Consider the following 16,913-nt stretch of genomic DNA (forward strand, 5'->3'; position numbering starts at 1 on the left):
TCTGTACGTCCTCCCCGTGTGCGCGTGGGTTTCCTCCGGGTGCTCCGGTTTCCTCCCACAGTCCAAAGATGTGCGGGTTAGGTGGATTGGCCATGCTAAATTGCCCGTAGTGTCCTAAAAAGTAAGGTTAAGGGGGGGGTTATTGGGTTACGGGTATAGGGTGGATACGTGGGTTTGAGTAGGGTGATCATGGCTCGGCACAACATCGAGGGCCGAAGGGCCTGTTCTGTGCTGTACTGTTCTATGTTCTATGTTCTATACCTCGCCATTCACCTGAGGAAGGAGCTGCGCTCCGAAAGCTCGTGTTTGAAACAAACCTGTTGGACTTTAACCTGGTGTTGTAAGACTTCTTACTGTGCCCACCCCAGTCCAACGCCGGTGTCCCACCCCAGAGCAAACCCATGGGGAGAATGTGCAGACTCCGCACAGACAGTGACTCAAGACGGGAATCGAACCAGGCACACTGGCGCTGTGAGGCAGCAGTGTGACGCTGGGGATGCAGGAAGTTCTGGGCACCCCCCAATATTCCCAAAGTCAAGGGGAAAAGTTGCTCAAAACTTTGGTTGGAGGGGGAGGCTGGCTACCCCTGGGACGGTTGATTGACACGGAGCGCAGTGTCAGAGGGGGGAGCTGGAGCCAATAGGGAGCGAGGATGAGAAAGGAGGCGGGCTTGCGGTGGTAATGGACAGCAAAGTTAACCAATGGGAGGAGGGGTGGTGAGATCAACGTGGGCCCGGTAACAATTGACAGCACGATCGGCCAATGGGCGGGATGAGCATGGTGATTGACAGGACGATGGACCAATAGGAGGGGCACATGGCGGTGACAGGCTGCACGATGGACCAATAGGAGGGGGCTCAGAGCTGTGACGGGTAGCACGGCCACCCAATGGGAATGGGCGGACAATCGGGGGCGGGGGCGGGTCCCAGGCCGGCTCCATGGCGGCGGAGGCTGGAGCGGAAATTTCAACTCGATCCAGATGAGAGCGTCGCCCCCGTTGCCCGGAGACATGGAGAAGATGGTCATCGGCTTCCTCCTCTTCATCTCCCCGGCTTTCCCCGTCGGGCCGTCGCGGATGGAGCTACACGCTGAGGTAGGGCCCGGGAAAGGTGGGGGTGCGGCCCGGCCGGCGCTCCAGGAAAGCCCGAGGCTTCCAGTTGCGAGCCTAGGCCGCGGCTGGGAAGGGCGGACCCGAGGGGCAACCTCGGCCTCCCTCGGGGTTTAAAGCCGTGCCTGTTTAATGGGGTCAGTACAGACTCGATGGGCTGAGTGGCCTCCTCCTGCACTGTAGGGATTGTCCCAGGGATGCAGCACTGACCTGCTGGCTCAGGGAGTTTATAACGTGGGGCCCTGACTGGACAGACCAGATACTGGGGGGCAGGAGCCAGGGCACTGCCTGCATTGCTGTAGCGCCTTTTAACGTATCATCCTCAGGAGCTCCGGGCACGGGAAGGTCATTCGCCCAGGTTCACCGTCACCAGGTGGGTGATGCAGGGGGGAAAACAAAGCTGGTAGTGGTTAAGAAGCATCGTACAGGGCCGCCAGCAACGTTGGGGGCGACGGGGGCCTCAGTATCGGGGAAACAAACGCGAGGCCAGAACTGAAGAGCCGCGAACAAAGTTCCCCAAGGTGGCAGGACAGGTTGGCGAGGCCGGAAAGACGGACTGAATGGGTGTCCGAGCTATTGCTGGTCAAGGTCCAGGACCCCACAGGGGGTGAGCACGTTCCTCTGGGTGGTCAAGTTTGGGTGGCATAGTAGCACAGTTGCTTCACAGCGCCAGGATCCCACGTTCGATTCCCGGCTTGGGTCACTGTCTGTGCGGAGTCTGCACGTTCTCCCCGTGTCTGGGTGGGTTTCCTCCGGGTGCTCCGGTTTCCTCCCACAGGTTAGGTGGATTGGCCATGATCAATTGCCTTAGTGTCCAAAAAGGTTGGGTGAGGTTACTGGATTACGGGGATAGGGCGGAGGCGCAGGATGCTCCTTCTAAGGGCCCGTGAGGACACTGCGGGCCAAATGGTCTCCTTCTGCACTGTAAATTCTGATATCTATGAATCTGGCGAGATAACCAAAGTGGATGAGCACCCCTCTGATCTGGAAACTGGGCTGATTTGCACAAGCCCAGCAGCTTCCCCTTTTTAGAAAGAGCACAACAGCCATAAAAAAGGCCACTCCAGCTTTTACCAAACACTGGCCTGACCCGAGCCAGAAGTCCTTGCGGTCAGTTCTGAATTGGCACCCTCTAGAAAGGATGCTGTGACCTTGCAGCATAGAGGTTTGTCAGTATGCTGGCGGGATGAGGGACATGAGTTATGAGAAGAGAGACTAGATTGGCTACGATTATCCTTCGAGCACAGATGCCAAAGAGAGGTTGCAGATTAAGCAGTGATTTTGATGAGGGCGAATCGCAAGGATGGCCGGTAACCAGAGGAAAACAGGTTTAAGATAATTAGCTAAAATAATTGGGCGGCACAATTGCTTCACAGCGCCAGGGTCCCAGGTTCGATTCCCGGCTTGGGTCACTGTCTGTGCGGAGTCTGCACGTTCCCCCGTGTCTGCGTGGGTTTCCTCCGGGTGCTCCGATATTCTCCCTCTGCGTACCCAAACAGGCACCGGAACGTGTCGACTAGGGGATTTTCACAGTAACTTCATTGCAGTGTTAATGTAAGCCTACTTTTTTTGACTTTACCCAGGCTTTTATTTTTGGTTTGAGTTTCGAAAGCATATGGCCTGATCGGAGAGGTTACTGTCTGTCCAGGTGAACTTTGAAACGTGACGTCTCCTCATCCTTAACAGCAGATTCTCTCATTTTGAAACCCAAGTGAGCACTGTACCTGATGAGAATGGCTTTGACTGATCTAATGGTATGAACCTGCCCTGAGGGGGGCAATGTGGTTTCCGAACTCCAGCGTTTCTGTAAACTTCCATTGTGTCAGAACATTTCCGGGAAGCTGGGCTGGGAGCCAGACCCTTTTTCCAAGTAGATTTCCATTCACTTTTGCGCAGGGCTGTCAAAAGGGGCCCAAGTGCTGCTAACATATGCGCTGAAGGAATGGGTTCCCTGCTCCCAAAGCCCACTCCCAGACCATTGGCGTGTGATTTGTGCCTTCCTCAATTAAAAAAAGTCTTCTGCCAAAACATTATGTGCTGGCTATGTGAATGTTCTGGACATTAACCCTGTCAGTGTGACTGAAACGCTGTCAATTCCCACCTGTCCACATCTTGTCATCCTCTCGGAAAAGTAAAAAATAGAACGGTTTGTCATTGAGTGTCACTTGACTGCCCAGTAAAATTTTCATGAGGCAGCAATTCTCTGAGGGTTGAGGTGGTGGTGTTCCTATGTGCCTGCTGCTTTCGTCCTTCGAGGTGGTGGGTTTGCCGAGGAAGGTTTGAGAGTTGCTCCGGAATCGGTACCACATTGGTGGAGGGAGTGAATGTTTAAGATGGCGAACAGGATGTCAATCAAACGGGCTGCTTTATCTTGGATGGTGTCAAGCATCTTGAGCGATGTAGGAGCTGCACTTGTCCAGTGGATTGGAGTGTAGTCCATCACACTCCTGACTTCTGCTGTGTTGATGGTGGATGGGATGTGGGGACTCAGGGATTGAGTTACTCGCTACAAAGTTCCCTGCCTCTGATCAGCTCTTGTAAGCACTGCGTTTATGTGACAGAGTCTGCAGATCACGTAATAGACTTGTCAGCCATCTCAGAACTTTATTGAACCAGAGTGGAAGCAAGCCATCCTTGATCAATAGGGACTGCCCAAGAAGAGGGATGAGGAATGATTGAGCAGAATGGGCAGAGATGTCACTGAAAAGAGAGCACAGTAAGAAGACTTACAACACCAGGTTAAAGTCCAACAGGTTTGTTTCAAACACGAGCTTTCGGAGCACTGCTCCTTCCTTAGGTGAAACTTTAACTTTACTTTACTTCCAAAAGTAAAATGAGTAAACATTGGGGTGATGTTACAGCGAGTCATCCACCTTCAGGGTATGAGACAAGTTATATATAGCATAGGAGTTGGACAGTGGTGACTTACACAAGTAATTTAATCATGGTACTGATGACTGGTGAAAATCAGCAGACACGAGGGATCAAATTACTGCTGTGAACTTGCCACCGATCATTTTATTTTAGGCTAAGTTTGGATTTATTTAAACATGGCAGGCCATGCCGCAATAACCAACCTTCTTGGCCTCCTGACAATCCACAAGTAGCTGATGCGCAAGAGAGAGATTTGGGTTAGTTTTTGGTCAATTCAGAGGAAAATGCCAAAATAATCCCCACTTTGGTCCATTTCCTGCTGAAATTTCCTTTTTTCTTCAAGAGGAAAAGTGATTTTCCATCTTTGGTACAGGGAGAGATAGTGTCCTTGGGTTCCTGTGTGATCAGACAGCCGGTATTAAAGAATGGGAATTAAAAAGGTGTTTTTTCAATAGGAGCACAAAGATTAAAAGCTGTGTCTTTGTTCATTCGTGTCCAGATTCGATTCTTGTGAACAAGGACAATAACCTTGACAGAGCTAACTGAATGCAGTGGGGATCCATTTTGTCCCATACATTTGCAGAATGAAAATATTCTTGGATGTATTTTAGCAGTAGGAACTGGCTGCTGTTTGATTTAATATAGCTGATAAAGCATTTTTATTTGGTGTCACTACGCTACATATTAATGACTGAGGAAAGTGTCTGAAACAATCATGCAGAACCATTCCCTGGTTAGACTGGCACAGTAGTCAGTTCCTTAGCAAATTAACATAGGAACAACATTGGAATTAGGAACAGAAGTAGGCAATTCGGCCCCTTGAGCTTGCTTGACTCTTCAATCAGATCAGGGCTAATCTCTTCCTGGTCTGAAATCCATCTCCCTACCTCTTCTCCATATACCTTTAACCGTTTGTTTTTTAAGTCAGAAATATATCCATCTCCTTCCTGAAACCAATTAATGATTGGGACTCCACCGCACTGTGGGGCAGCGAGTTCCACAACTTCACCACCCTCTACGAGAAGTAGTTCCTCCTCATCTCAGTTCTCAATCTACCGCCTCTCAACCTATATCTGTGATCTCTCGTTCTACTTTGCTCCACAAGGGGGAACATTTGGTCAACGTTTACTTTATCAATCCCTTTTAGTATCTTGTGCACCTCGATCAGATCCCCTCTCATCCTTTTAAACTCCAGCGAGTATCAGCCCAAACTGTTTAATCTCTCCTCGTGCGTTCATCCCCGGAATCAATCTGGTGACCCTCCTCTGAACTGCTGCCAATCCCACCACATCCTTCCTCAAATAAGGAGACCAAAACTGGACACAGTACTCCAGATGTGGTCTCACTAACACCCTCTACGATTGCAACAATACTTCTCTCCTTTTATACTCCATTTCTAAATGTTCTTCCACGCCGTCCTTGCAGCCACAGGAGCCTGTTTTAAGTTTTAGAATCGCCGCAAAGGCCCTCAAACAGTTACTCAGAATGGTGATTGGTAATTCTGGGGACACGGTCTGTTTTGTCTGGTGGAGCCCGCTTCTCGTGCAATGTTTTATTCCGGAATGGAAAAACGTCACAGGAACGCAAGTGTAATTTGCAGTTGAAATTCCACAACGTTCTGAGCCGGTTGCTCCAGCTTTGGAGTGTGTAAAATAACAGCATGACTGAGAATAAAAATCACTTATTGTCACAAGTAGGCTTCAAATGAGGTTACTGTGAAAAGCCCCTAGTCGCCACATTCCGGCACCTGTTCGGGGAGGAAACACTAGGTGGCGATCTCCTGAAGGTGGTTTATTGTATTTTCCAACAAATTAAATTTCACAGACATTATCATCTGCAGACTGAACAGACAGGTCGAGAACCTTTAAAAAAAAAAATTTTTAAGTGTCCAATTTGTTTTCCAATTAAGGGGCAATTTAGCATGGCCAATCCACCTAACCTGCACATAGAAACAGTACAGGCCCTTCAGCCCACAATGTTGTGCCGACCATTTATCCTAATCCAAGATCAACCTAACCTACACCCCCTTCAATTTACTGCATGTGCCTGTCCAAGCAACGCTTAAATGTCCCTAATGTCCACCGCCTCTGCTGGCAGTGCATTCCACGCACCCACCACTCTCTGTGTAAAGAACCGACCTCTGACATCTCCCCTATACCTTCCTCCAATCACCTTAAAATTATGTCCCCTTGTGACAGCCATTTCCGCCCTGGGGAAAAGTCTCTGGCTATCCACTCTATCCATGCCTCTCATCACCTTGTACACCTCTATCAAGTCACCTCTCTGCCTCCTTCACTCCAGTGAGAAAATCCCTCGCTCCCTCAACCTTTCTTCATAAGACATGCTCTCCATTCCAGGCAGCATCCTGGTAAATCTCCTCTGCACCCTCTCCAAAGCATCTACATCCTTCCTCTAATGACGCGACCATTGGGTTGTGGGGGGTGAGATCCACGCTGATATGGGGAGAATGTGCAAACTCCAAACGGACATTGGTACAGTACCTTTTAACGGAGGAAAACATTGTGTGATGATGCATAAGACGACAAGTATTGAATAGAGGCCAGCCAGGAAAGCATGTCAATAGCCTAGTCTGAGGGTGACAGCAGCATGAATCGAGCAGATGAGCGAAAGGTTTGAGGACGTGAAAGTGGGCAACCTTTGTCATGTCAAGGATATGGAGTTGGAGGCGGTGTGAAATGGCGAGCCATTGCTGCTAATGGTCTGATTCAGCGACCACGGAATAGAGAGACCTGGCAGTGAGAGAGCTGCTGGTGCCATCAGCCTGCACGTGGAATTTTCTGGAGTGTCTTCGGATTAGTTGTAAAGGGAAGCATGCGGATGAGAAATTGGAGAATGCCAACAAATGATCCTTGAGGCAACCTCGAGGTAAATGCATATATGCCTGGGGGAAAGCCATTGCAGGAGATTCTTGATCCAAAATTGGATAGATAAGAGTGAAGCAAGGTAAAGGCTATTCCGGTCAACTAGACTAGAGAGATGTTGGAGGAGGTGCTGCGGTCAACTATGCTGAAGGCTGCAGAGAGGTTCAGAAGGATGGGGAAGGGATAGCGCACCAAGGCCCCCATCACAGAGGATGTCATCACTGCTGTTGCCGAGGGAGCATCTTATTCGAGAGGTTCCACATGAAGTTGTGGGAAAGGCGGGCATGAATTCAGGAGATGACGAAATGTTCGGGAACTTTCTGATTAAAAAAAAAGTTAAAGGGATATGAGGAAGAGATCAGCCATAATCTGATTGAATGGCGGAGAAGGCTCGAAGGGCTGAATTGACTACTTCTCCTGATTCCTAAGGAACTTTGGAAAAGTTGGTGAAAGATGAGGCGAATCATTGAGTGGGTTTTGTTGAGGGGGGGTAGGGTGATGGCAAGTTTGAGGAACCCTGAGCAGGAACGGTCAGGAAGAGGTATTGGGTGCTTAGCTTAGTCACTTCACATGAAAGCAACCAAGAACGTTCAGCTCAGTGTGCTCGAATGGCTCCTACAAGAGGGATGAGGCACATCACTGCTTATGGAGCTCTTATAAACATTCAATGCAATTCTCTCCGCCTGGAATTCACAACCACTGCCCCACAGTGAAGTTGGGACGAGCTATTTGGTACATCCCTTCAGAAATTTACTGATTAGCAACATCAAACAGTTCCTTTTGTGAAAACTTTGCTCATTCCATTTATTAGTAAGTGTAAGGAATGTTTCAAATCAAGTTTTTTTTTAAAAAAAACTCTGGCTTCCCACAATCCTTCTGGATTTGGGTGTTCAGAACAAATACCATACCTTGCTGAAAAATCTTTTTGTCTCGGGAAGCAACAAACGTGTGCTGTATGAGATGGGCTGATTGTTTGCCAAGTTGGCTTTGGTGAGTTGCCATGGAGAGTGCACCAGTTGATGGCGAGTGACAGTCAAGTGCCAAGCTTGGTTTGAAATTTAAACCAGGCAGTTTGACTCTGATTGGTCAAGGCTCCCTGAAGAATGAACCCACAAATGGCTGTCACGTGTTTCAGCTGAAACAGGTGCAGTGTGTGCATTGCATTCTTCGTGGGACCCAGAACCCTCTTCTCAGACAGCATAAATTTGTTATTTCCCAATATTTGGTCGTTTTGCAAATTGTCCCGGGGTAATATTGAAGTTCTGCACTAGCAAACTATGATTATATACATATAAAAAAAATACTTTCTGCAACCATTTCTTAGTACCTTTGCTCCCTTCCATCTATATAGTGTATTGATTTGCACTCGTGGACTGATCTTACTCTTTCTCATCTTTTCAGGCCAAAGAATTATGTTTTGGGGTGAACAATGAGCCATACTGGTGTGAGACAGGATACTGCTGCGGGGAGACAGAGTGTTGCACCTACTATTACGAACTGTGGTGTAAGTTTCCAGCGTATGCACAGACACTTCCTTTAGCAGCCAGAGGATTGTGTTTCTCCAGGTCTTGGCACAAGGGTGTTAAAGATCACAAGGTAGGAGGTAACCTGTGGCCTGGAATGGGACTTGGTGAATGGTCACGACACAGTTGGCAACAATTCACTTCTCTCTCTGTCTCATTGTTCCTAGTGCAGTCAAATGATCCCATCTTCCTGCTGATGATGCACCATAGTGAACTTTGATATTCGCATTACCGTGGGAAGCTCAGCAGCACAGCTACAGGTCCCCAGGTTCGATGCCCGACTTGGGTCACTTGTCTGTGCGGAGTTCCTCCGCGTGCTCCGGTTTCTTCCCACAAGTTCCGAAAGACGTGCTTGTCAGGTGAATTGGACATTCTGAATTCTTCCTCTGTGCATCCGAACAGGCTCCGAAGTGTGGCGACGAGGGGATTTTCACAGTAACTTCATTTCAGTGTTAATGTAAGCCTATTTGTGACAAGATCATTAATAATGAATTCAGCTCCCATCAGGGCATTAGATACGCAAATCTAGGCAGGCTGTTCAACACAATACTGAGGGAATAATTCTGCACTGTTGGTGCTTGCTGAAGGAGAACGGGTTAAAACTGCCTGTTCCAGAGTTTAAAATCCCATGCCATTTTTCAAGGAAGTTCCCCTATTTCCTGATCATTGTTAGTTTTGAGCACAGAGTATACAAGCCAAGGCTCTGAGAGCTGTTCTTTGCTTGGTGCTATTGAACACCCAGCTCCGCCACTAGCCAGAGCCCTGGTTTCTCATCCGACAATCCTCTCTCGGTAGTATCAGCAAATGTGAATTCCTGGAGTGGGACTGAAACCCTGGAAACCCTATTTACCTCCTAAATTCCAGCTGCTCCAGCAGACTATTGTTTATCTTGCACTTCCTATACAATTTCCAGAAGCAACAAGGTAGATAGATGCTGCCGTGTGTTTGATCAAGGTTTCCCAGCCTTCGCCGAGTTAAGTTTTGCACACATTGTATTCGCTCATCTAACTATAATGCAGTTCTGAGGGAGCCTTCCTTTTGCTTACCCACTGCAGGGTTCTGGCTGGTCTGGACTATCATTATTATGCTTAGCTGCTGTTGTGCCTATCGGCACCGGCGTGTGAAACTGAGGCTGCAACAGGAGCAGCGGCAGAGGGAGATCAGCTTGATGGCCTACCAGGGCGCTAGCACCTACACCACACAGCCGTTGGATTTACGTGAGTATACCTTCTGTCTGAGATCGGGCGGGGGGGGGGGGGGGGGGAATAACACAACAGTTAAATCTCCATTTCATTCTGTAAATGCAAATAGAAAAAAAAAGCACATTTAGATCTGTCGCCCCTTTATCAGAACCGGAAACTGAAATGAGAGAGGCTGGGAAAGAATAGAGGACAGTTACGTGAAAATTGCTAAATCTTTCTCCAGACTGATTAGGTACGAAAGTTACCATCTCTTGCATACCGCGTTTAACTGTATCAACAAATCTGGTCACAAGTCACATCATTGCAGTGTTGATGTAAGCCTACTTGTGACAATAAAGATTGTTATTAATTCTGCGTTCACCAAATAGGATTCTGGACAAACTGTAAGCTCCCAGACTACGAGGAAGTGGCAGGGCACCCACCGACACCCCCACCTCCCTATACGGAACTGCAGCAGCAGAGTGCACAGACCTCCAGCCACGAAACTGCGGTTGTCGAGAGCCAGCCTGCCCTGCAGGAGCCCGTACCCTCACTTCCGCCAGAGGCAGCAACACAAGAAGCAGAGTCCAGCCCGTCCATTTGCGAACAGGAGGATGACCGTCAGGCGACGGACACCCCCAGTTATCCCGCTGACAGAGAAAACGGTGATATCCTTCGAGACGAGGAACCGGCTGCCGATTTTAAAACTTTAGACATGGATTCTGACTTGTGCGGCCAAGGGGAAGGGAAGGAAGAAAGCTCGAGGCACAGGCGGATCACTGGGGACTCTGGCATAGAGGTGTGTGTGTGCCAGATGGATGAGGACCCTTACCATGAGGAAGTGGGTGGCATTGGTGCCCAGGAGTGTTGTGAACCCCAGTCGTCTTGTAACTCTCACCTTCGCACAGAGCAGTTCTCCAAGCAGGCTCAAAATATGCCGCCAGAGCTCCATACTGCTAAGGAACAAGAGCAGGACAATGAAGTTGTGTAGCACGTGCCACTTTTTGCTGGTACGAAAGAGTAAAAACAGATTGTGCAATCTCGGACTGCTCAGCATGAATTCTGGGTTTATCTGATGTTTTCCACAAGGTGCCCTTTTCATCAGGTGCAAGATGCAGGTTGTAGTCTATAGATTGGGGAGTTTGGGAGCTGTCCAGGGTTTCGCAATCCCTGTTGCCTGTCTAAGCCAAGTTTCCTGCTTGCAGTTTTTTTTTAAAATTGACTGTCTTACTATATAACGCATTGATGATTTTCAAATCTTTGTCTTCAGAACTTCTTGGTCATTTAAAAAAAAAATACAGATCTTGTGTTTCTCCTCAACTTGCGCCCAAGAATATGCCATTTTAAGGAGGGGAGGATGGATGGGGCCTGTGAACAAGGCCACTGCCGTTGTGCAGCTTTGATTGCTCGGCATGCAAGAGTTGCTCAGGTTGCTTAAGTTCATGGCATCGCTTTTTTTTTTTGCCTTGCAGTGGCCATATGCCTCTCCAGACTCCTCACCGCAATAGATCAGTACGTGGTGATTCTACACCCTGTGGTGCCACAGGCCCCCGAAGGGTGTCTATTTCACTTTGATAATTTATTGAAAGAGCTGGGTTCCTGGTTGAGATGGGGTGTCTGGACTGCACTGATGCATCAAGTACTTCTGAATACAAGTTAACTTTAAAAAAAAAAAAAAATTTAATTTTCGATTTGGATCCATTATATTTCTGTGGCACTTTTGGTAGAAGGTAACTTCTACCAAATGTACTGTTAATTTACAAGTTAAGTACAAAGCTTTCATATGAAATGTAGCCCCCTCAGTGGTGGGGGGGGGAAAAAAGCCAAATTTAAGGCCTTCACTTTATACGATATTATCACTGCTTATACGAGTAGCCAGAGGTGCCGCATCTCTCTCACTGTGTTACGGTTTTTCTGGCCAGCTAAAATAATCTGTGTTGTTCCTCACGACTTCAGCAACACCGGCTGTGTCATCTTGGTACTGTTCTAAATTCTGCTCTTTGTCTGGAGAGAGCATTTTGAACTGTGTAACAGTGGAGGGAAGTCGTGTAGATTCATCTCTGGGTGGGAGCAATCTGAAATGTAATAAATATACGGTACAATGTTGAAGTGACTAGGGTGAAAAGTGTTGCTTTTCTCCTCATGGCCTATTAGTGCCAATATATTCGATAACCTGGTGACAACATAATCTACTTTTTTGCCATTGTTTTAGAGTGAATTGTGACAAGCAGTGCAAAGTGTTGTACAAGAATATACAACTGTACGTACCTCTGATTAATCTGAAGTCAGTACAGAAAAGACTTGTATTAAACCTGGCTGAGAATCGGAGACTGCAAGGTCGGAGAAAAGCCAGGATCTCTGTGAGAGTTAGAAGGAAAATAGTCTCGTAACAGGAGTGTGTGTGTGAGAGATATCTACAACTCAGGAATTGTCCTCGTGCGCTCTGCCAGACTTATTTTCCTAACACTTCCCCAAAACATGGAGAAAAGCAACATGAGCCACACTGAAAATGCTCCTGAAAGTCACTACACAAGTCAGAGAGGAAGCTAAACTGAGAATTAGGCAAGGCAGGGACACACAAATGGAGTTGTGCAAATTGTAATAAAACTGGAGACAGACGGTCCTACAATTCACAAACATTGGACTGGAATGAAGGACAAAACAGTAACCGATGCCTCACAAGGAGTCAGGCGGAGAGAAAAACAGGAGGAATCTTCAGAAGGTACGAGCTGCAGTAAGCGTTTAGTGACTTAACAAAATGGACATTGATGAAAGCAGAATACGACAAAGATGCGTCATGTCACACATCCTTTCACTGTAAATTCTGAACACGAGTTAGCCGGATTCCAGATCAGTGGAAAAGCTGAGAATCTGAGGCCAGTACTGCAGACAGGGCATTTACAACAAATACTTGACAATGAGTTTGAAATGCTGGCTGACTTGTCTTCAGAGTATCAATGTCAACGAGCAATTCAAAACATGTTCTACTTCACAACCACACGGTACATTCCCGGCTTGGGTCACTGTGCAGAGTCTGCACGTTCTCCCTGGGTGCTCTGGTTTCCTCCCACAGTCCAAAGATGTGCAGGTTAGGGGGATTGGCTATGCTAAATTGGCCTCAGTGTTGAGTGGGGTTACTGGGTTATGGGGATAGGGTGGAGGTGTGGGCTTGGGTAAGGTGTTCCTTCCAAGAGCCAGTGTAGACTTGATGGGCTGAAGGGCACTGTAAATTCTATGAAAGATGTTTAAATGTACGATTTGAAAAAGCAACCGGTAACGATGAAGGAAGGCCCTTCATTGGAGGCCCTTGTTCTGATTTAGTAGCTGGAAAATGAGACGGCCGAACTAGGCTCCTTGACTTAGCACCTAGAGTGCTGAAAAGCCTGTTGTGCATGAGATACATATCACAGGAGTCAGAAGGAAAATTGCTTCTCACCAGAAAGCTTGATAACAGGGAATAATGTGACTGGGCGATGCGATGGGAACTCCAGGTGCCCCCACAATCCAGCCGGAGCAGAAATGTAAATATATGGAGTATTTGGGATATAAACCTGGAGAGCAAAACATAGGGAGAAAGGGAATAGTGGAGCAATCCTTCAGACCCTCCGACAGTCTTTTTTTGTCATTAATCAGGTGTCCTTTTTTAAATATATTAGCTTGCGGGAGACTGTCATTTTTGCAGTAGTGGAATGCGGTTATATTTTGATGCCTTTTTAATAAGAAACATTTTAATTTTGTAATACTTTGATAGACACATTGATAGACGCATGTCCCGAGGCGTGATGACATTTCATTGTACTATCTCTGAAAATTACAGTGAAGTCTTTTATATACAAAATAAATAAAAAAACATGGGTTCTTTACCTTTTGCGATTATGGATTTTGTTGTTTTGAAAACACTTGGAATCAGTGGAAAACAGACCTGTCCGATTCTGCAAACTGAAAGCAATAAACTTAGTCCGCGTCATTTGAAAGTTAGAGGGTAACAGGTTTGAGGGGAGAAAAGAGGAACTTCCAGGATAGCGATGGTAAACGTACATTTTTTAAACAGGTTTATAAATGTTTAAAATCTTTCTAGAGCACTTTTTTTAAAACATAAAATACAGGCTAGAATTCGACTATTCTTTAAAAACATTCCCATCTTATGATTACACACACAGGTTTCACTGACGTGATGTTATGCCCCTCCAATAAAATGGAGACTCGCTCACAGGAAAATCCCATTTAGGGTCCACCCCTGCCCAGCAGTCAACCGTTTGACAAGCTGCATGTTGGAATGCTCCCTAATCCCACTTTCCCGTACACTTCAATATTTACCTCATGAACTCCCAAAGGCAAGGCTGATTCACTTTCAGGAGGCCCTTGTTCTAACCTTGTGTGAAGCTAGGGAGCCTGGAGGTTTTGGAAAGGGCCGTTCTTAACCTTGTTGCCCAATTGATAGGTGCAACCGTCTAGCAAAATGTGTTAGTCTCATTAGTTTGGAGTATCCGCGAATTACTGGGAACAGGGATTAAATATCCTAAAATTCTCCTGTAGAGCTCTGTGTAGCACAGCGAGAAAAGATTTAGACACCCCCACCGAGTGCTCCTTAATCATCTGCGGAAAATCTGAGTCGGTAATGGTTGAGATCAGCAATGTTTTACACATGTCTAAGCCTCTTGTTAAAAGATCTGTACCCACACCAGTGTCCTCCTCCTGTTCAACACATCGTTGGCTTCAAAACCATCAATGATCTGACCTACCATCTCCCACCGCAGCACCAAGGTAACATTTCCTCATGTGCTAAACCAAGCTGGCTGAAACCTAAAAGAGCCACGGTCAACGATGGTGCAACGGGGAAGATTTGATGAGCAGGGCGAGCATTTTAAAATCCAGCCATGAGCAGAGAGCTGTGGCCCACATCAGATGCAGAAGTTAAAGTCCCTCTGTGCATTTTTTCTTGTGTTGAACATTAAATGGTTCAAATACGTATTGTGATGTCACAATGGTCACTGTTTATGACCGTTTAACTTGCACACTTTCGAGGTTTGTTTCATCCCCTTGCTACGTTCTTCCTTATAGTGTGTCGTCCACTCCAGCAGAACTATTTTGAGCAGACTTCAGTCTGCAAGGTGAAACGGGGCCGCTGCATTTTTAGCCCGTACTCCCAAGTCTAAGCTTTGCCCCATCGGCCTCAGGTCTGGGGAGCCAGGGATGCTGGGCTGGGAAGAGTACGTGAGGAGCTTACTCGCTGATGGACTGTGCCAGGATGCAGCAGTGTTTGCGTGCTCCTGCCCCAGGCTGCTGGCTGCCAAGCAGGAAGGGCTGTTTGAGCAAATGAGCCCGCGGGAAATCAAAACCATCATGAGCGGCGACCGGAAGACCTTCTTTGTCAAGGGCCTCACCATCGGCGGCTTGAAGTGCTTTGTCATCAGGGATAACTTCCACTTGGATGGGGACCATACCATGGACATCAGGACGAAAAGATGGGACAGCAACCATCCTTGTCACAGCATCGCCATTGCAAAGTCCAACAAAGTCTTCATCATGATCATGGGTAAGAGAGGGGTCCATGGAGGAACCTTGAATAAAAAGGCCTTTCAGATGGCTAACTACATTAGAAAGTCCGGCTGTTAGGAAAAACAGCGTTAAACCTACTGTGGGTGCAGAGGCATTTCTTTAAGTTGTCTCAAAGACTTCGAGGTTCGTGCAACCGTCCCTATCATGCGTCCGGCGCATGTTTCCAACTCCGCTACGGGAATATGGATGGCACCCCTTCAATTAAAAACCATTTACAAAAAAGTTTTTACACTTGTACATTTAGTGCCTGAGAACGAGAGAAACTGAGTTTACAATAAATAAATGGAACAAATGTTAACCGCGTTGCTCCAATAAGCTGAATAATGTTAGATGGGTGACTGTTTATTTTGAAAGGGCGAGGACAAAGAAAGTGTTTGATGATGGTCAGAAAAAAAGCACAGTTACAACTACAAGCAGCAGCGACAGTGCACTGTAGGAGCCACAGACAGTGTCACAATTCTTCTCCAGTCACATCCAGAACATTCAAATGTAACATTACAACTGTGCCCACTCAATCTGATCCAGAATGCATCCACCGAGGCGAAGCAGGTCACAGCCCAGGATAGTCTGTGCTTCCCAACTGGAGCCGGTTGGTTTATCCCCAAAAAAGCCACATCCCAGCTGCTTTCACTAAACTCCCAAGTCATTGAACCAAAGCTGCAAGTCACGCTGACAATTGGCCAACTAGAAAATCTCATCCTGACTCATAACTGGCTGAGTATCCATATTCAGAATAGCTTAACAGAAACATCCACTGCCAGATTTCACCCAGATACAGCCGTCCCAGTTCCTTTTCTAATAAAAAACATTTTTTTAACCACTTTTGTGGATTGGTTTGCTTCTCACCTAAAAATTGCAGCATGATTAATTATAATAGGCATGCCATTAACTTCGTCAACAGGCTATTTATAAATGTTGTTTATAGCACATTCAAACATACTTCTTGACAAGCTGTTTCTCACTATTCCAGCACACTTTAATTCTGGATTTTGCCAGGAAGGATCAGGAGAGACGATGAAATAAATGGGATATTTAGTTAAGATATGCAAGAAAAGCCTGGAAATGCACATACATAAATCTTGGAAGATGACAGAACGAGTTGAGCAACACACCAAGGCTCCTTTGATAGCATCTTCCAAACCCGTGACTTCTCCCACCGAGAAGGACAAGGGCAGCAGAGGCACACCACCGACTGCAAGCTCCCCTCCAAGCCACCCACCAATCTGATTTGGAAATATATCGCCCTTCCGTCACTCGCCAAGACGAAGAGGGAAACTTTTTAATAATCTTTATTGTCACAAGTAGGCTTACATTAACACTGCAATGAAGTGACTGTGAAAAGCCCCTCGTCGCCACATTCCGGCGCCTGTTCAGGTACACAGCGGGAGAATTCAGAACGTCCAATTCACTTAACAGCACATGTTTCGGGACTATTGAGAGGAAACTGGAGCACCCGGAGGAAACCCACGCAGACACGGGGAGAACGTGCAGATTCGGCAGACTGACCCAGCGGGGAATCGAACCTGGGACCCTGGCGCTGTGAAGCAAGTGCGAACCACTGAGCTACCGTGCCACCCATAAACTCGATATGAGCGCTGCCAATCTACTCATGTCTTCCTGGAGGCAGGGAAAGCGGAACAAATAGCGTGAGTCATTGGCAGCAGATCATAGGTTAGCACAGGACTATATTGTAAATCCATCTGAGGACAGTCACCGTAAGGTTTTGGGTAGTCTCCAATGCGCTTGAAATTAGACCGAGTTTGCCGACTAGTTTCTCTCAGGAGAA

At 47.1% G+C, this 16,913-nt stretch overlaps 3 protein-coding genes across 4 annotated transcripts in view; 2 read left to right on the forward strand and 1 right to left on the reverse strand.

The window, feature by feature from the left end:
- Positions 1-14,764, reverse strand: part of LOC119957317 (ATPase family AAA domain-containing protein 1-A-like) — a 32,008-nt gene extending 17,244 nt beyond the window's left edge. Inside the window, exons 1-2 of one of the 2 annotated variants that reach the window (XM_038785194.1) lie at positions 14,311-14,764; positions 13,433-13,507 (exon numbers count right to left, since the gene is read on the reverse strand). The gene's annotated coding sequence lies outside the window, so the exon portion shown is untranslated. Of the gene's footprint in view, positions 1-13,432 lie in introns of both variants that reach the window. The other variant, XM_038785193.1, reaches the window with a different exon arrangement.
- On the forward strand, positions 910-13,431 carry LOC119957318 (WW domain-binding protein 1-like). Its single transcript, XM_038785199.1, has 4 exons — positions 910-1,093; positions 8,266-8,368; positions 9,443-9,604; positions 9,958-13,431. The coding sequence occupies exons 1-4, from the start codon at positions 980-982 to the stop codon at positions 10,557-10,559; spliced, it is 981 nt and encodes a 326-aa protein (XP_038641127.1). The 5' UTR covers positions 910-979; the 3' UTR covers positions 10,560-13,431.
- On the forward strand, positions 14,762-15,184 carry LOC119957548 (profilin-2-like). The gene has a single exon (XM_038785695.1). The coding sequence runs from the start codon at positions 14,762-14,764 to the stop codon at positions 15,182-15,184; it is 423 nt and encodes a 140-aa protein (XP_038641623.1).
- The last annotated feature ends 1,729 nt before the right edge of the window (positions 15,185-16,913 follow it).

The sequence above is a fragment of the Scyliorhinus canicula genome, chromosome 26, assembly GCF_902713615.1.
Source record: "Scyliorhinus canicula chromosome 26, sScyCan1.1, whole genome shotgun sequence".
NCBI lineage: Eukaryota > Metazoa > Chordata > Chondrichthyes > Carcharhiniformes > Scyliorhinidae > Scyliorhinus > Scyliorhinus canicula.